This window comes from Lagopus leucura, unplaced genomic scaffold, assembly GCF_019238085.1.
Source record: "Lagopus leucura isolate 7727_CA_CO unplaced genomic scaffold, USGS_WTPT01 Super-Scaffold_100106, whole genome shotgun sequence".
In the NCBI taxonomy this organism is placed as follows: Eukaryota; Metazoa; Chordata; class Aves; order Galliformes; family Phasianidae; genus Lagopus; species Lagopus leucura.
Window position 1 is genome coordinate 239,085 of NW_024962325.1, and position 18,614 is coordinate 257,698.

At 45.6% G+C, this 18,614-nt stretch overlaps 2 protein-coding genes across 4 annotated transcripts; one reads left to right on the top strand and one right to left on the bottom strand.

Annotated features, from left to right (window-relative positions):
- Nucleotides 1–1,666: 1,666 nt before the first annotated feature.
- PARK7 (Parkinsonism associated deglycase) lies at nucleotides 1,667–8,454 on the bottom strand. 3 transcript variants are annotated; one of them, XM_042887734.1, is made up of 7 exons: nucleotides 8,412–8,454; nucleotides 6,431–6,537; nucleotides 5,680–5,781; nucleotides 5,061–5,120; nucleotides 4,509–4,578; nucleotides 2,898–2,984; nucleotides 1,667–2,098 (listed from the first exon to the last, which is right to left on the bottom strand). In XM_042887734.1, the coding sequence occupies exons 2-7, from the start codon at nucleotides 6,518–6,520 to the stop codon at nucleotides 1,938–1,940; spliced, it is 570 nt and encodes a 189-aa protein (XP_042743668.1). In that variant the 5' UTR covers nucleotides 6,521–6,537; nucleotides 8,412–8,454; the 3' UTR covers nucleotides 1,667–1,937. The 3 variants fall into 3 exon arrangements, with proteins under 3 accessions (XP_042743668.1, XP_042743667.1, XP_042743671.1); XM_042887733.1 differs by lacking the exon at nucleotides 8,412–8,454 and adding an exon at nucleotides 8,084–8,140; XM_042887737.1 differs by lacking the exon at nucleotides 8,412–8,454 and adding an exon at nucleotides 7,634–7,658.
- Nucleotides 8,455–8,974: 520 nt separating this feature from the next.
- On the top strand, nucleotides 8,975–13,816 carry TNFRSF9 (TNF receptor superfamily member 9). The gene is made up of 7 exons (XM_042887732.1): nucleotides 8,975–9,071; nucleotides 9,143–9,259; nucleotides 10,006–10,143; nucleotides 10,795–10,861; nucleotides 10,943–11,079; nucleotides 11,298–11,432; nucleotides 13,169–13,816. The coding sequence occupies exons 1-7, from the start codon at nucleotides 8,975–8,977 to the stop codon at nucleotides 13,291–13,293; spliced, it is 816 nt and encodes a 271-aa protein (XP_042743666.1). The 3' UTR covers nucleotides 13,294–13,816.
- Nucleotides 13,817–18,614: the final 4,798 nt, after the last annotated feature.

The following is an 18,614-nucleotide window of genomic DNA, read 5'->3' on the forward strand; positions in this document are numbered from 1 at the left end:
ATTGTGCTGTTATGATGCAGAATCTGTATCACTTCAGTGCACCAACAGGCACCTGGCACCAAAGCCTCTAGCAACTCTGAGTGGAGGTCAGTGTACACCCTGACAGATACTGTTGCTCACTAGGTTAAAATTGCTGGGGTTGGGGTAGGGTCTCATCATGTTTAAAAAGAAAACAAGTAAACAAAACAAATAACACCCACTGACTGGCAGTGCTCATTTCATTAAAAGCCACAGGGACAGACACACTTGTCCAAGAGCTACTCTTAAAAATGGATGGCAATGAAGCAAGTAAGTGAATCCTGGCTTTACACAGAAGCTGATGGGGATCAGCACGAGGCTGCAAAGCTGAAGGGAAAGCCTGAAAGAAGAATGAGCTGTCTAGCTCTTAGCTTCAATTTAAATGACTTAATGCTACAGTTTGGTTAAAGAACAGCCTAAACACACGTTTTCAGGGGTGAGGAGGAGACGATTTTCTGCTACAGATTTCATTCATCACCTGACACTCTACGCTGGAGTGCAATCCACAGAAGTATTGTCCAAGCATGGTGCCATCCTTAGGAACAACTGTGAACCCCAGTCAACCTTTTGACTGGAAGACCATACTGACGTCTGCAGCCCAGTCCTAACATTAGATAAGGACACAGAGAAGTCAGCTCAAGATTGCTCAGCCTCAGGCCTCTGATGGACCAGCCTGCTCCAGGCACAGTGTATCTCTCAGGCCATACCAGCCATCTACACTTAATCAGACCAACTCGACCAAAAGCAATCCCTGCACAAGGCAGGCTGCTGCTGCACACTCCGGAGCAGCACGGTGAGGAAAGAAAGCTGCTATTTCTTAAAAAGCCCACTGCCAGGGACACAGCAGAGGAAGCCAGGGATGTGCAGGCCCCACATGAGGGTGAGCTCATGCTGCCCTGGGCTTCCTCCATCACAGCACTGACACCAAGCTGCTTGGCAGTACCCTCCGCTGCACCCACTTTTCTGTAGATGACTTCCTACCCCCTCCTCTCCACAATCAAAAGAAAAGCACAGCAGAAGAGCAAGTGAGTAACATGCTAGAAGAGACAAGAGAAGCTAGCACAAGTAACATCCTCTGTTGCCAATTTTCTTACAGGCAGCAGTTCCCCACCTAACAAATTTCCTGTTAAAAATGCAAACGATGGTGCTGTGCTTACCAGAGTCCAGATTCATTACTGTTTGAGGCAATTTGCTTCCTGCCTGCCGCTCGCTATCTCACCTAGCTGGCGACTTCACTGCAAGAGGACTTTCTCCAACTAACACTTTAAAAACAAAAACAAACAAACAAAAAAACCACACAGGAGAAAGTGGGAGTTTGAACTGCATGTGTGTGGAAGTGAGCAGTGACTTCTTAGCAGAGCTCATAACAACTCACTTATAATGGTTTTGGAACAATCTTCCCCAAAATAACTCACTGAAATACAATACAGGGAAACCAACTAGCCTAAGAACCTCAAAAAAATACGCTTCTTCTGGGCACAGTCATTCAGAGACTCCCAAGTTCTAGAACCTGTGAGCAGTCTCTTCAAAAATTAAGGCACTTCCAACCAGGCTACATAGCAGCAAACATCCTTATGACCAAACACGGAGCCAGCAAGTATTTCATAGGTCTGGGATGGGAGAAAATGCACAAAGAAACAACACACAATCAAGGTTGGTTTGTTTTTATTTAATCAGCAACATTTATCCATGTGATTTTGAAATGCCAAGAGCTAAGATTATTTATCTAATCATGCTAATGATGATAAAGTCTTTTGCTAACAGAATTTTCTTCCAGGAATAAAAACTGGTAAGATATTCTAAGTCGGGTGAGTACGGCTGCTAATTTCATCCACAACTACATTGTGCATCTTTCAGTTATTCTAAAGGACAAGACTTTCCACCTGAAATTGTTCTACTCCACGTCCCACAACAGCATTTCAGTCTTTCAATATTAGGGGTGCCTTCACTTGTTCAGCCACTTCCTTCCCCATCAGTGCTTCAACAATGGCCAACCCAAACTCAAAGCTGGTACCAGGGCCACGGCTGGTGAGGATGTTCCCATCTTTCTCCACACGGCTCTCGGAGTAGCAGTAGTGAGCTTAGGGGCGACACAACAACAAGAGGGTCAGTCTCCAGTACAGTGCCACAGAGCACAGACCTGCCTGCTCACAGGCTACAGCAACTGAGGAGCAGCAGGCTCTGACACCAGCATCACATTCGAGAGCACACACCTCCATAGCTCACATCATGGGCTCTGACCCCTGTCCCTGCAGAACCAAGCAACTTATCGCTGCCTACAGCCCTCAGAGAGGAAGAAGCCCTACAGGAGCTCTACTAGCCTGTTCACAGGGCATACAAGTGCACCTATCTACAAGCTTATCAAGAAGCCATGTGTTCACATCTGTCTCTTCTCTAAATGCGTGCAGAGGAAACCAGAGGAACGCTGCCATCTCCTCCCCCCCCCCAGACTTGTTAACGTCCATAGATCTGAACAGTGTTTCACCAGCACCTTACTTTGGTATGAGAAAGACAGCTGGGCCTGCTGGCTGCTCACAGCACCAAAGCACTGGGAAAGCAGAAATGTGCTGCTGGGATTTGCTGTTTGGGCCAACGAAACAAAGAACCAAAATGACAGAAGGTAACATGGCAAAAAAGTGCTTGCAGCAGCAGCATTGTTTTCCTGAAGATGAGAATGTAAACATAGCCTTGTATTTCCAAGTTAAACTGACTTAAAGATAGTACATTCAGTTGAATTTTGATTATTTATATGAAAGCACTAAGGAAACTCAGAGATACAGAATGAGATGCAAATGCTATTTGCTTTTCTTTAAATTAAGAGTTGGGATAAAAAACTTTGAGAAGAGTTTAGAAATAAATTTATAAAATTAATTACATACCTCCATTCATCATTTTATCTTTGGCCAAAGGATGTGTTGTGACTTTGCTTCCAAATCCTATCCCGTGTGCCAGAAGGGCAGTAGGACCTGTAAGGACGCACAGTCACATCTATGATAAACTCTTCTGCCATTTAAGCATTAACAGATAAAATTTCATTTGAAAAGGTCTTTATGTGTTGGAATCACACCCCAAGCAGCATTTTGGACAGATGATGGGTTAACAGCTAACTTCTCAGTTTTAACATTCTTTCTCTTTCTCTTTTCATCTCTTCCTCCTTTGCCTGAATTGAGGAAGGAGCTTGTGTAAAGTTGCCTTAGGTCACCCAAGAAAAAATCCTTACGGGAATTCCAGAAGAAACTGAACGCAGGATTTGCCTGATTCAAGTTCATTTCTGCATATCTGATTCATTTCAGAAAATGAAGTAACAAGGGACAAACTTCCTTTGTGTTCAGCTGGAGAAGCTAAAATAAACAAAGCATCCTGAATACAAGCAAAGGACTTCACTGGGCAACTGAGAACAATTACAGTCATTCTGCAACAGCTGTGGGTAGAGAAGGAAAAGACTACCAGCACCACATTCAGAACTGCTCACAAATTTGTATGCATAGTGCTCAACTGAAGAACGAAAACAAAATAAAAAGCAGCTATGAACCATGCAAGATATGAACACGTGCTACAAATACACACCGTTAGAGCATCTCTCACACAGTCATCATCACACTCCTCAGCCTCCCTCACGTGCCCCCAGACCGCTCTCTCTGATCAGCTGGGAGCATTGACAATTTTTCATCTTGTCTTTCTTCCTTATATACAAGTCATGTGAAGAAGTGAACTAGATATCTAGCCGTGCAGAACACATGAGCAAACAAGCCTCTCTGCAGAGTAATTCCATATTTTAGTACCGCTCCATCAAAGGTGAGCCTGTAACACTATATTTACAGCCACCCTACTAAAGCCAAAGGGCAGAAGAGTCATGAGATAAATTTGTAGCAACGATATTCTGCCAGCACTGTGTCCTCACACAGAAAATAAGCAGATATTTAAAAAAAAAAAAAAAAAAAAAAAAAACCCCAAACTAAAAAACCTGTAACACAATGGAAAAGTCAGCAATGACAGCAGAGCAACAAAGTCCCAGGCTACAGCAAATGAGGACTTGCTCAAAGGTGGCAGCTGCACGCACAGAAACAACAAAAAGAAGCTACTTACCCTCAGAAGGCCTCAGCTACACAGGGAACTCAAGAGAAATACTCTCACTTTCACAGCCAACCCTTAAATGAGGGCTGGAAGGGGAGGATCCTGGCTCCAGCCCTTCTATCACTCAGGTTCACTGCATGCACCTGAGCTTCCCTGGGCTGGCCCTGCCTTCACACCAGGTGCTCCATCTCTGCTTCAGCTTGTGACAGCACTTCCACTACACCCAGCAAAAAGTTCTCATTTGTTAAGACGCTAACCCAACTGATTGAAAAATTCAAATGCTGATGGGTTTGCTCAGTAGCACAAATTCCTATAACTAAGTTACAGGAATATAAATTTCTAAGCCAGGATGACTGCTTGCCTGTCCTTTCAAAATACCCAAGTATTTATCAAAGGAAGATGTGTTACTAACCCACCTGCACATATAGCAGCAATCAGGCCTTTTCTGCTTTCCTGATCTTTCAAGATGTCTTTAACAGCAGCAGACTGAACAAAGATAAAAAAAAAGTCATTGCTTTGAGTTGATTATTGGGTTGATCATACAAAGCACCATTTGAACCATTTTCTACTGCGTATTTATGAACAAGATTTACAAAAAAAAACAGCCTGACAACATTCCATCCCGTCTCAGGACAGGGAGAGTGATGTGGATTTAACCTGCTCCAATGTACATGAAATTAAATCTTCATTTGCAACCATTTCATCTTCATATGATGATGAAGACCGACCTTCTATTGAGCAGCCTTCCATTTTTACACAGCTTAACCAGGTAGTCAGGTACCAGAATTTACATCCCTCCTCTACATTTCTAAGAAAGCTTAATGCTATTAACAATTACTTACCTCTTAATGATTCACTCAGAATAGAATTTTCAGTTGTTTAACTGAACTTGCATTATTACTATGCGAGTGCAGACCATCTACTGCACACAGGAATGCTTCCGAATCTTTACGATACCAGGACTTTACCTCTGACAAGTTCTGAGCTCCAAGGTTACCTCCAGGCAGGACAATGACATCGTAAGGTCCCTAAACAAACAGATAAGCTTTGTTGAACAGAGGATAGTTATCTGTCACGTTGTTCTAGGGAAAGTACAGCTAAGTGAATTGAGAAGCAAAGGGATCCTTCACTGAGAAGCCTTTTCTTCCACTGAATGACACTTGAAAAGCAAATAATTGGAAATAATTATGTAAAAAATATTTCCAGGAACAGCCTATGAAGCCTATGAACACACTTCTAAGTCCAGTGACTTTAAGAGCTTCCACAAGCAAATGGTAGCTCTTCCATTGTGAAGACAAATGTTTCTGCTGTACAGCTTTCCATCAGAAGCTTTTTTTGCTGTGTCTGATCAGAGTATTTTGGTGGGCTGACCAACATGTGAAATAAAGCTCCATGTCTGACATTGTGCAAAACCAAATCTGATCTTGGCCTGCTGTGAAGTAGAAGACAGAAGGGACTGATGTGCCATAGTGACTTGCAGAACTGCACATAACAGAGTGAACATAACATGCAACACATTTCTAAAGGCTTTAAGAATTCACAGGAAGGACATACTGATCATTCTATCAATTCAAGATGATGACAAACCTCTTTTCTGGCATCTTCTAGACTGGCATCAGGACAAATGAGGACATCTCGACTACACTGCACCGGTTCTTTCCCAGTCAGGCCTGCAACAGTCACCTTGATCTAACAGAAGAATACATCTGTCATTACAGTTCAAGAGTTAAAGACATTTGACAAGCTTGTACTTCCTATAGAACCCAAAAAAGGAGAACATTAACAAAATCACAAGAGCATTGGGGAAAGGTAGTTTTTATTTTAGTCCTTTCTGTCAGTGTTCAGTTATTGTATTTATTTAAAATTTTATTTTCATACTTAATCAGAATACAATACTGTGTACAACTCCTAACGCAGAAGTAACAAAGAACATGAGGAATCCCACCAGGCACAGGTCAAGTTACTAACAGAATTTTAAAAGCTCAAGTAGAGCTGTGTAACACCGTAAGCTTGAAGAGAACAAAGCAATTCAGAACCCTACACAACAAATGAAAGCCCCTACTGCTCAGCAGGGCAGCAGACACGTTTGGTAGGGTAAGACTTACTTGAAACATCTGCTGTAGTTTACTTTAGGCTCACATTTTAAACGCTTCCTAAGGACAAATGTCATTCCTCCCTATTTGCTGTGCAACACAAGTACCAGCTAACTAGTAAGGCGGCTCAGGCGAACATTGACATCATGTATCAGAGTACACTCTGAACTTGAATTTGAGGCCCAGATTTTGATGATACCAAGCAATCATGAAAAAAACAGATTCTTCATTGTCTACGTACTCACCCCAGCTCTTCTCATAACATCGGTGGGGATGACAGTTTCCATTTCCTCTGCCCCTTTCGCCAGAATCACCAGTGCTCTTTTCGAAGCCATGTCTGAAGGGACTGCAACTGCAAGAGAAGTTTGTGAGCAGGGTGACATCAGAAGGCAGATCCCCTTGTGTAAAGTCTTCCTAACAGTAAAGTTTAAAAGTAATTTGCACTTCTGCACTATCTTTCAATTAAGCCATCTCAAAAACAGTTCACCAGCTTAAGTGACATTCACAGCAATCCTAAGAGCTTTTTTACAAAGCACACGCTGTGACACAACCAACACATCTGTGCAGTGGGAAGCACAGCACGTCAGCAGCAGAACATGAAACACTTCGGCCCCATCATGACCTGACGTAACTTCAGTCTGCCACAGAAGGGCTCAGGGTGGGTGGCTGGGCTGTCTGTAGTTTGCCCTCACTCATACCCAGACTACCAACTCCTACCCAGGTCAGCACTTATAAAAAGAGCTTCTGTGAGCTTTGACCTCACAGCTGGTATTTAGTTTCCACACTTCGTTAAGTTTCCTGTGACTTAATAATGACTCGACCGGTGCCCCTGCAAACCCTCAGCCATAGATTTTCTGAGTATTTCATAACTGAGTGGCGGAGAAACGTGTGCACACATGTGACGGGGGAGCAGACCACAGAATTTAGAAAATGGAACAAATGGAGCAAACTCAGCTTAAGAATTATTTTTTTAGCTACAAAGTTCACGCTGAGGTGAACGACCAAATTTCCATTTGAAGGTTAAGCAACAACATCACGTAAAAATCCACATTAACTTATGCTGGTCCGACAGAAGTCTTTGAATGCCTCCACAATGTGAGAGGAGGCATTTGGCAGGTCTGTCACTCTGAGGTAGATCTCTTCCTCCCATGCACAGATGCAGAGCACCCAGGAGCTCCTCATAAAATGAGATCCATGCCCAGTCGTCTCCACCAAAGAAAACCATCCCTCCCTCTGTCTCAGCTGCCGTATTTCCAGTTGGCATCTGTTAGAAAGCCGTTATTTCCAGGTTGCGTCCAGCAGGACGCCCTGCGGCATGCAGACCTGACCGACTCGGGGCGCAGCGAGCGCTCCCGTCACGACGTGAGCCGCGCGTGCGGCACGGCCTGCCGGCGTCCCAGAACAGCTTCTCTGGAAGGCGCACGTTTATTCTGCCCGCATTTTCTTACGGATCAGAACAGTCACAGCGCAGCTTCCCCACTCGTTCCGCGGCACGCAGCGCTCCCACAGGGCTGGCACGGCGCAGGGCCGGCGGCTCAGCCCGCCTTCGATGAAAGGTCACGTCTTTACGCGCTCATTTTAGGACGCGGCACTATTTCGGTTGGAAGCGGGCGACCTTTAAGGCCCCTTCCGACCGCGGCCGTTCTACGGACGGACGCAGCGAATCAGCGGACAAACCAACAGGCCACAGCGCGGACGGAGCGCAGCAGCACGGCGGCAAACCGAGAGCGGGCAGCGACGGGCCGGGCCTTCCCGCCGGGCCAGCGGCCGAATGGGGCCGAACCAGCGGCCTCAGGGCCCCCCCACCACTACCGGGCCCGGGACTCCCTCAGCGGCGTCTCGCGGCCTGGCACGGCCCCGCACGCACCGCACGGCCCCACGCGCGACTCCCGCCTCACCTCACACCGCCGCGGCTCCGCACGGCCCCGCCCCGCACGGCCCCGCCTCCGTCTGGGCGGGGCCGCCGGGAGGCCGCTGACGGCCGTGCCGCAGGGCGGGCTGCGTGCTGCTGGCGTTTACCCGCCGGGCCGATACCCGACCATTCTTTACTTAAATCTTTCCCGCGTGTTCTGGGGAAATGCTCCCATTCGTCTCTGTGGCACCGCGGCCAAACGGCGCTGCGCTTCGTGACGGGTGGCCTCGGCGCCATCGCTGCCGCCCCGTCCCCGCTGCTGAGGCGCGAGCCACCCGCCCCGCGCCCACCCCTCAGCCCGCGGCCGCACGCACCGTTCGCGCCCTCGCTGACGGACGGCACGTGACGCTGACGCAACCGGGGATTGGCTGTGGGAAGCCGCAGGGGGCGGGGCTTCGCATCCGTGTATCGTCCGACGGCTCCGACAAGTCACGTGTCTGTAGCGACGCCTCGCGCCCATTGCGGCGGTGCGCTTTGTCCCGCGCTGTCGCCCACAGCGCGGTTTGTTTCCACGCTCCGCGGGGGGGCGGCTCGCGATGTCTCCCCTCCACCCTCAGCGGCCGCTCGCAGCCGGTCACCCCGCACCACGCGGGACGGCACCGGGCCGGACTCCCGCACCCACCGCGGGGATTCCTCGACGCTCAGCGGGAAGCCCCGGCGGGGAGCGCTGGTCTCTGCCCGGCAGCGCCGAGGTGGCGGTCCGCGCGGGCGCTGCCCGGCAGGACGAGGGTCTCGCCGCAGTCCGGAAAGCCCCGCCGGGCCGGGGTTTCCCCGCCGCCCCCGGGTGACGCAGCCGTCCCGCTGGGGGCGGCTCTAAGGGCCGCTGCCCGCCGCCACACGCGCACTCGGGAGCGCTGCTCCGCCGCACACCGACCCCATGGGAGCGGCCGCCCCGCTGCTGCGCGCCGCGCTGCTGTTGGCGCTGAGCCCGGCGCACGCGGCCGCCGCTCCGTGCGCCGCCATCTGCCCCGCGGGTGAGCGCCGCGCCGGGCCGCGCTGCAAGCCCCGGCGGCGCTTCTCTACAGCCTTCGTGTCTCTCCTGCAGGTACCTTCGTGGCCGGCGAGGGCTGCGGGCGGGGAGCGAACTGCCAGCAGTGCCCGTCGGACACCTTCTCCAGCGCGGTGGGAGCCAGCAGCTGCAAACTGTGCCGCAAGTGCGAAGGTATCGGGGGTTAAGAGCTGCCGTTCGGCTCGTTGTTACCGCTCGTGGGGCGCTGCTGGACGGCGGGTGGGCTCAGCCGGAGGTGCCGTGCGCTGCACCCACGGCAACGCGGCCAGCAGCGCGGAGGAGGGATCCGCACCTCTGCTCTGCGCTACGGAGCCCCGCCTACAGCGCTGTGCCAGATGAGCGGCTCGCAGTACGGGGCGGACGCAGACCTGCAGGAGAGCATCCGCGGCAGGGCCAGAAAAGCTCCGAGGGATGGAGCAGCGCCTTGCGCGGACAGACTGAGAGCTGGGCTGTGCAGCCAGAGAAGAGAAGGCTGCGGGGAGAGCTGAGAGCGGCCCGTCTGCGTCTAAAGGGGCTGTAGGAAAGAAGGGGACAGTGCTTTTACCAGGGTCTGCTGTGACAAGATGAAGGGAACTAAAAGAGATTGGATGTAAAGAAGAAGTTTTTTAAAGTAAGGGTGGTGAAGCACAGGTTGGGCACAGGTGGTGATGCTCCATTCCTGGAAACAGCCAAGGCCAGGCTGGAGGAGCTCTCAGTCCCTGGTGGAGCTGTGGGTGTCTCTTGCATTGCAGTGTGTTGGACCAAGTGACCTTTAAGGGTCCCTTCTAATTCAAACTTCTTGGACCTCTCTCTGAGCTGGGCAGCTTAATTTCTGTAAGAGCAAACGACCTGGACCTTTGCTGCACCAGGTTGTGTGTGCTTGAGGCACGTGTAACATCATGCTCCTTTCCTCCTTCCAGGAAGATTCAAGTACTTAAAGGTGTGTTCACCAATAAGTGACGCTGAGTGCACGTGCAAGGAGGGATATCGCTGCAGTGACGATGGCTGCTCCCGCTGTGACAGAAGCTGTGGGCTGGGCAAGGAGAGAACTGGGAGCGGTACGATCTCCCTTCACCACCTCTTGTGCAGCGCAGAAAAAATTGCATGAAGGACCTCCTGAGCTCCTGAAACTGTGCCTCAATTGGTTCCCTTTGCGTGACAGCTCTTTTGTCAACACCGTGTAGGAAACTGTACCCAAGTATCGTGCTGGTACAAAGCTCACGTAGCTCACAGGGATGGGCACAGGGAAACACATGCCTTGTACTCCAGTATTTGATGGAACTTATGAGCAGGAGGGAGACCTACTTTTTGTGTGGTCCAATAACGAGAGGAATGGGGGGAACAATTCTAAACTAAAAGAGAGGAGATTTAGATTAGATATTAGGAGGAAATTCTGTACTCACAGGTTGGTGAGACCCTGGCACTGCTATCCAGAGAAGTGTGGGTGCCCCATCCCTGGAGGTGCCCAGTGAGAGGTGGATGGGGCCCTGGGCAGCCTGAGCTGGTGAGGGGCAGCCAGCCTACAGCTGGGATGGAGGGGCTGTAAGGAACCTTTCAACTCAACCATACTGTGATTCCATGATTGTGTACTCACAGCAACTTATAACAATTCTATGAACGTAGATAATACCGTACAGTCATGAGTAACATTTCATGTGTTCTTTTAAATACTCACCTTGTACTAACATACCTCTCCTTGTCTGTTGCAGGTTGCCAGACTTGCCCCTATGGAACTTTTAATGATCAGCCTGATGGCTCCTGTAAAAACTGGACAATGTAAGCAACAAAACTAAATGCTTTAACTTAACTGGATTTTTTTCCATTGCTTTTCTTTTTCTTTCTTTAAATGTTTTTCAGATGTTCTGAAAACCAGGTTCTGCAGCCTGGAACTGCAACAAAAGATGTGGTTTGCAAACACAGTCCAGATAATCCCACTTTAGCCACCACTTTACCCACCACTTCTCCTGCAGTTCCATTTCCTATCGCTGTGCCAGGTGAGTCATTGTACAGCGTTGCTTTTAGAGCTGAAGAATCAGGACTAACTGTGAAACGTGCTATTGCTCATTCACTTACCACTGGAAGTAGGATTCCTTTCTCATACCCATTTCCAGTACTGCAGACTAATCTAGAAGCAGACCTATTGAGATGGGGACAAGAAAGCTGGCTAATTTACATGCAGAAGAATTTTGTTCTGTTGTTTGCTTCTTCCTAGGGAGGGACCTCCAGATGGACATTATCAGAATTTCTCTCGCTGTAGCAGGGCTGTTGTGCATAGCATTTCTTCTGCCTTTGTGTGTATGCCTCAGCGTCTGGCAGAAAAAGAAGCTACACGCTGTCTTCAAGAAAAGTAAGTTAGATACACTCCGATTCCATTTTTGTTTTTCAATCTAGGCAGAAATCAGAAATTCATTTTTAAGTATCTTTTTAAAGCATGTTTAAAAAAACAGTTACAGATGATGATGTTTTTTTTTAATTTCCTCTGGAAGTCAGAAATAGTCATCTGGTTCAACCAACCCTGCTCACGCAGGGGAACACCCAGAGCAAGCAGGGAGATTCTGCAACCTCTCTGGGCAACCTGTGGCAGTGCTCCATCATCCTCACAGTGAAGAAATACTTCCTGATGTACAGACAGAGCCTTCTGTATTCCAGTTAATGCTCATTGCCTCTTCTTCTGGCACTGGGCACCACTGAAAAGAACACTCCTCTGTCTTCTTTGCACCCAAAGCTGGAGTCACAACTGCACTGTAGCAACAATCAGGACTTGCTGCTGCAGAGTTGCAGAGCCAGCTTGAAACCAGTACTGCCCTGGGGACACAAAAGTTCTGCACAAAGCTGTGGTGAATTGCATCTAACTTATTTTATCAGCTCTGGTATGGCTCTACCTGCAGATACTTTTGTGTTTACAGTGAACTGCAGTACCCACATTACCTATATTTTCCTATTATTTGAAGAACACTAATCTGTATTACCCTGGATATTGACTGTAATCATAGGTTAAGCTACAAGAAGAAAACATACTGCGTTTCCTGAGTTCCAAAGTAAGACTTTCTTCTCAGTCCTTTGCAGCCAGCGTTGGTTGGTAAAGACAAAAGATTTAATAAACACATCTTAAATGAACAAAGGAAATTATAAAGGAGGCTCTGCTGCCTCCAGGAAATAGGACTCTGAAAGCTGCTGTTGAAGCTGACCATGTGTGTAAATTTCTGACTGTTGTAATGTTACAGTTGAATGTTTTTTGTGTCCTCTGTATAGCTCCAATGTGTGAATGCTGAGCCTTCATTGCCTCCTCTCAGCTCCCTCTCAGTATTTCTGTCACCACTTCTGACAAGTAACATGATTTCTGTACTTGGCATTCGAACGTACTTGGGTGTAGGTTCCTTATAAAATCTCGATCAGATAAGTATGTTTTTCATCTTGAACTCAAAGAAACGCACCAGAAGTTTAGACATAATGTGCTTTGCTATCTAAGCCAAGTTTAAGTAAGTATTAATTGGCTCTGGGTAATTTTTCATTTACTTTTAATAAGTATTCCTTGTCTTGGATAATGTTTTAATACACACACAGGATTCTAAAAGGACGTAAAGGAACTCTATAAGGTTGCAAGAGCTCCTTAGATCTTTTCCCAAAGGGAGAGCATACAATGTTCACAATTGCCAAAAGTCTACCTTTGAAGTTTGGCGCAGTTCAGTGCTTTTTAGCCTTGTAAGACAACATTCTGTTTAGATGGCATTTAGACCTTCCCTGCAGACTAGAACTGAGCAATTAGAGCAATGAAAATATGAAAGCTCAGCAAACAACACCTCTTCTCAATTTCACTGCTTCCTAGCTTTCTGCTGTATCCCTCGTTACATTGGTTGGAATATACTGTGGCAAACACAGCACTAGCAGCCCTGTCAGATTAGGGGAAACTGTGAGAAATTTTCTCTTGGCAAACCACGATGCAGAGGAATAATTCCAAAGTAGATTATTGGATCAACTGGAAGATTTTTTCTTGCTGCCTTCCTCCAGTTGTGACTGAGGAAGGGTGAAACAGGGTGGCTGAATAAAAGCAATAGGAAGTGAACAACTGCTCTCTTTCTTCAGTGCAGACTACACCTGAGCAGTCAGTCCAGGAAGAGACCTGCAGCTGCCGCTTCCCTGAGGAGGAACAAGGCGAAGATCAAGATTGTGGCAAATCCACAGAATTCAGAGACCTCTTGGAGAACTAAGAATTGGACTGTCCAGGTCACCCCTATTTGTTTCCTCTTAGAACACAACCTTTCAATTTGTGAATTTCAGAGTGCTAAGTAGTCCATTTAAGGAGAAAGCACATCTTTTCTAGCTTGTTGATTGTTATCTGGGACTGGGAATCATATTTCTAACCAGTAGTAGTACTGCTGTGCTTAAAACCAAGGCCAGCATGACATTCTGGCTCCTCTTATAAATGCTGCCTGAGCCATAACTTACACGAAGCCTGAAAGCATTTATCCCTAAAATGGAGATTTGTAGCGTGTAGGAGAGCTGTGTGTGCCACTCATGGTCTCTGCATTACTGTTGCCAGCTCTCCTCCTGAGTCTGGAGCTGCAGCTCCTCTCAAAGCATAGCTCAAACCCAGCGGTGTTGGGTTTCTTCTGCAAACACAGATCTCATCTCAGACTTTCAGTTGCCAGCAGCCATGGAAACAGATCTGGCCTGACCACCACACAGCCTCTTATGTCAGAGACAGGAAAATGTAAAAAAAAAAAAAAAAAAAAAAAAAAAAAAGTAGAGCTGCAAAGTTTTTTTATAACAGCTTGTATCTGCTGTCATAGTGCAGAGATTGCCTTAATAGAGGCAGTGGAAACACTGAGAAAAGCTGTGGTTGACTTGCTCTTAGGAAGGGATGTTTCTGCGCACTTAGACTGCAACACCTCAGTCCTACATCATTCAGCTTTCATCTTTTGGGTGATGTAAATGTGTTGCAGATGAGGTACATGTAGAACGTGATACATTTCTGGTACTATTTCTGTTCCTCTAAGGGTGGAAAGATTTTAACCTCAGACAGTATATCTGCCTTTCTGATCAAGTGCTGTTATTTTGGTCTAAAAGAGAAAAGAAAATGCTGGCAGTGACAGCATTTTTAACCTTTTTCAGAACCAAATATTTTATTTCTTCAGTAAACGTTATTCAAAAATCGAATTTAAACCTATCAACATGTAGGTAAAGGGTGATTTTCTTCTTTATGTAATTTCAGTTTTGAAAAAAGAATACAGTTGTCTGAAGAATGACTGCTTATGTGTCTATTAGCACAAAATTAAGATTTTTTTACATAGTAATTTTAATAAACCTACTGTTTTGTAACTTTCTTGTAACTTCTTCTGTATATTAGACAGTAAATATAGAAACCTGAATTCCAAAGTTAAGTATATGTAAATAAATAATTTGTTTCGAAGCCCTGGAGTCCAAGTCTCCTTTCCTTGAGTCTTCTTTTCTTATAAATAAAGTCAAATTCACAAACTGAAGGAGAGGGGAAGGAATAGGAAACCTCACCAATAGTTATAGACATCTTAGAATAGGATAAAATAGTTCTGCCTGTGATTAGTTTATAATTCACACATTAAGGATGAGAATTAATGTACACACGTTGTAACAAATCAACGTACCTTATGTTTCCTCCTAGGAAAGAAAGGCAGCAGTTAGACTTTCGTATTTTGCCACTGCATTTTGCACGTCAATTTGCAAATTTCATTGCATCCTCTAAAAGCAGTTTTGTTCACTTAAAGGTCTCAGCGAAGATAATACTTTATTCAGCAATTAAGAATGACTGGTATGAAGTGCCTTGGGCTGAACATGACAGTTGATTCTGATTAGAGCAGTCCACCTTTCTGGACCATTCAGGTCCATATCTGAAGTATTATCGCGAGACATTTCTGCCTCTGGAACCATTGCAGGAATAAGTTCAAAAAATTCACATTCTCTTCTCCTATACAGAAGAATTCCAGAGCCAAACAGCAACATAAACAAGACAGTTACTGCTTACCCAACAGCCTTAATCTGAAACTTAATTCCCATTTAGTCACATCCTATAACTTATAAGTCTCCTGACTGGCAAAAACATTACCACTCAAAACTTGGCTCTTTAGAATCATCTCTGCAGTCACAGTACTTCTTACTGCTCTAAACAACTCCAGTTTGTTCCTCTCTTTTTGATGCTCACGTGCACCTTGGCTGCACATGTAGCTTCTTCAAAATATCTGAATAAATTTATCAGCTGAAAGAAGCGCAGACAGTCCTAACACTGAGCTGTAACTCAGAGAGTTTCTGTTTCGTTGCCTGTGACTGTTTCTTTTCTCAAGTCTTTTTAATTTATTGTGTAGTGAACAAAAAGAAATTGGGAATTCCATGATGATTCTTGAGCAGCCCCATTTGGCTGAAGATGAGGTAAGGTGCCATGCCAGATGTAAGCATTTCACATTTCCATTTGTTTTTCTTGGAAGTCAGGAAGGGCTCTTCTAGCCAGACTGTGTGTGGAGGCCCTGGTGATGTCAGACCAGAAGTTTAAAGGCATGGAAAAAGGAGACAGGTGCTCTTGAAAGATAAGTTTAAGCATGGAATTGTGCTGCTTTTTTATTGCTTGCAGAACCAGTACCATTTCCTGGCACAGTTCCTGGCATCACTACTTAACACTCTGGTTGTCAGATATCTTGACCTCATAGTCCCCTGCAAGAGTTGTGTGGCTAAGCGAAGCAAAAGGATTGCCGTCCCTCACGCCCTCCATTCCACAGACAGGTCAACAACACCAGGACACACCAGTGTGTTTCCATGCCTGATACATCTGGGGAGAGACTCTGAATTGTAACAGGTGCTCTTAACCACACAAACATATATCACTTCAAAATGCATGTTATGAGTTCCTAATTTCAGCCCTTTATCAGGTCTTTTATGCCTCGCCCTAGCAACAAGCATCTCTTGCTCACCATAAGGACCACCTCCTTCCACTTCAATTTACCATCCTTCAATTGCATGTCTACTTCCAATGGGAAAAACAAGACCTACTGTTCAGTGAGTACAGACACTGTATAAAATCTCCCAGAAAATCCCTTCATGTCTGACATGGTGTCACGCTCAGGATTCCAAACGGAATCAATGCTATTTGAATCATACAAGACACAGGATGCTCTCTTGTATAGTGCATTCCCCAAATAAAGTTCTTCAGTACTCTGCTAAAAATGAAGTCATCTTTGACTAATTGCATAGCATTCTCCATAAGAAATGATCCACTCTGAGATCTAACTCAGAGAAATGATTATTAAACAATTAACTTGTAGCCCACCCCTTGCAGTTTAAGCAAGTCACAAGAAGTGGAGATAATTTTCACTTAAATACACAAAGTCTTATTCTGTCAATAAGCATTACCTCCTATTTTCTCTCTCAGAAGCATCCCCGATACAGATGCCTTCTGCAGAACCTGTCACAGAAGCGCTCTGTCCCTCAGGATATTTGTGCAGATGCTTTTGTTTTGTTAGCTGTGTATCACAGACAGATGCTGAAGCATCCTTCTGTCCCTGGAACTGGCATGGACAAGGCTGCTGGATGCCCTCACTGTAAATAAGAGCTTCTAACAGTCGACAGATGAAATGGAAATTCCTTCTAACCTCAACGTGGCAAGAGTTAGTTATGATATCACCTACTATGTTTCCATTCACCTTCTATCTCCGGGATGCCTGCCAGTTAAAGCAACAGATCTACCTGCAATACTACAGAAAACCATTTTATTGTAGTGGAAAGGAAAACCGCCTCAAAATCCATTGAAACCAATGCAAGTATCTCCTGTTTGCATTAAGAAAATAAATCAGTTATTATTCGATGAACCAAGTGCAAAACCCCACACAAAAACACCTACATCAATTTAAAGATTATTTAGTGTGACTTCAGCCTGTTAAAGCTTCTCTTGGTTTACATAATCTGAACTGAAACAATCCCTTTCAAAACTGTAATGGAATCTCTGATCATTTAAGTCAGTCTGAAACCAAACCTTAGGTTATGTTGCCAGCTCTGCTCCTGCACACGTTTCAGCAGGCTTAGAACAAAGCTACTGCAGAAGGTGAACAGAGGTGAAAGAGACTGCATTTATCTACAGCATGTATCTTAAATTCCTTCTCATATTTACAACACCGAAGTTTTGGTTGATCTATTTAGAACTATAAACCATTCAATCTGAAAGAGAATGCTACACTGGCCTGTAAACAGACAAAAGCAGCACTGCACTACTGTTACTCAGTATGGAGAATTTGTAGACATCTTAAAACAACTTTGAAAGAGTAGAACAGAATCCTATAAGAATTATACATCAGTGTCTAAACCAGAGCTTAATTAAACATCTGAAGTAGAATATTTCTCCTCAAACTAGAATGGAAAATAGAGTTAAAAAGTACATGAAAGTAATGATGGGGAAAAACTATTTTACTCCAAAAGAGATGCAGCATTGCAGTTCAGCACCACAGATGTCTCATCAAGCTGGAATTGCATCAGAAAGTCGAAGATTGATTTATTTATTATGATTCACACTGGTACTGTTATAGCCAGTCATAACAATGGATCTTTGCCACCATACACTTCAATAAATACATTACCTTGTACCAGTACAGGTGTAAGTGACCACAGAAAGTGCTTGACGGTTCACTCAAAACACAGATTTCAGTTTTAGTAAGTAGAAAAGAAGCCAATCTCTTCCTCAGGCAGGGAATTTAAGGATTTAGAAATCCAAGCAGGCACTGCACCCAAGAAGCCCTCAGACACAGAAATAACCTCCTGTCATTACAGCTCAAGAACTTCCTGCACTCACCAGCAGCACAGCCTACGACCACTGCTCGTGTGGATGAGGCTGGAACATACAGCACATTAATTATGCCTCAGAATCCAGGGGCAGGTAAGGGATCGCTGTGCTGCGGCAGCACAAATCATACTGCCCTACATCATTCCTGCTACAAGTGTTATCTGTTATTTGAAAAACTGGAATCCATCTCTCAGACAGCAAAGAGAAGCTCCTGCGTGGCTGACTGCCAAGGAAAGGGCATTCATTTGCACAGTAACCTTGAAAGAACTGCTTTAAACCTCAAGTTGCTCGGTAAGACCTATGCCAACTTTCCCCTTGTTAAATACACACATTTGTCCTGAGATGTGAATCACTGAGTCTGCAAAGATTCCATTTAATTAACAAAAAAAATTAAGGATTAAAGGGATTATGCAATTGGAAAGAAAACAACAACAACAAAAAAGAAATGGTATGAGACATTCATTTACTGCCTACGCTAAGTAGGACAGAAAAATGCCAACAATTAGGAGACCTCCTTCATCAGTCAGTAGCTCTTGGCCAAGCACTGATCTGCTGCCTGAAATTTGTCCTCTAATCTCAGTTGCAGGAGAAATAAAAGCTATAGTATTCTGCAAAAAAAGTTTGACCAGGGAGTTTGATTCTGCGCCTCTAAAAACAACATTGCTGTGTACAGCAAATAACCTGAAAAGAAAAATAAAGCAGGACGGCTCTGATGGAATTGCTGTTGTCCTGTCC

Bases quoted from the DNA above. Each gene is read 5' to 3' on its own strand.
- PARK7 (XM_042887734.1), bottom strand. From the start codon at position 6,520: ATGGCTTCGAAAAGAGCACTGGTGATTCTGGCGAAAGGGGCAGAGGAA. The intron at 5,782-6,430 runs GTGAGTACGTAG...TTCTTCTGTTAG, and splicing joins ATGTTATGAGAAGAGCTGGG to ATCAAGGTGACTGTTGCAGG. The intron at 4,579-5,060 runs GTAAAGTCCTGG...ATCTTTGTTCAG, and splicing joins GAGCTCAGAACTTGTCAGAG to TCTGCTGCTGTTAAAGACAT.
- TNFRSF9 (XM_042887732.1), top strand. From the start codon at position 8,975: ATGGGAGCGGCCGCCCCGCTGCTGCGCGCCGCGCTGCTGTTGGCGCTG. The intron at 9,260-10,005 runs GTATCGGGGGTT...TCCTCCTTCCAG, and splicing joins ACTGTGCCGCAAGTGCGAAG to GAAGATTCAAGTACTTAAAG. The intron at 11,080-11,297 runs GTGAGTCATTGT...GCTTCTTCCTAG, and splicing joins ATTTCCTATCGCTGTGCCAG to GGAGGGACCTCCAGATGGAC.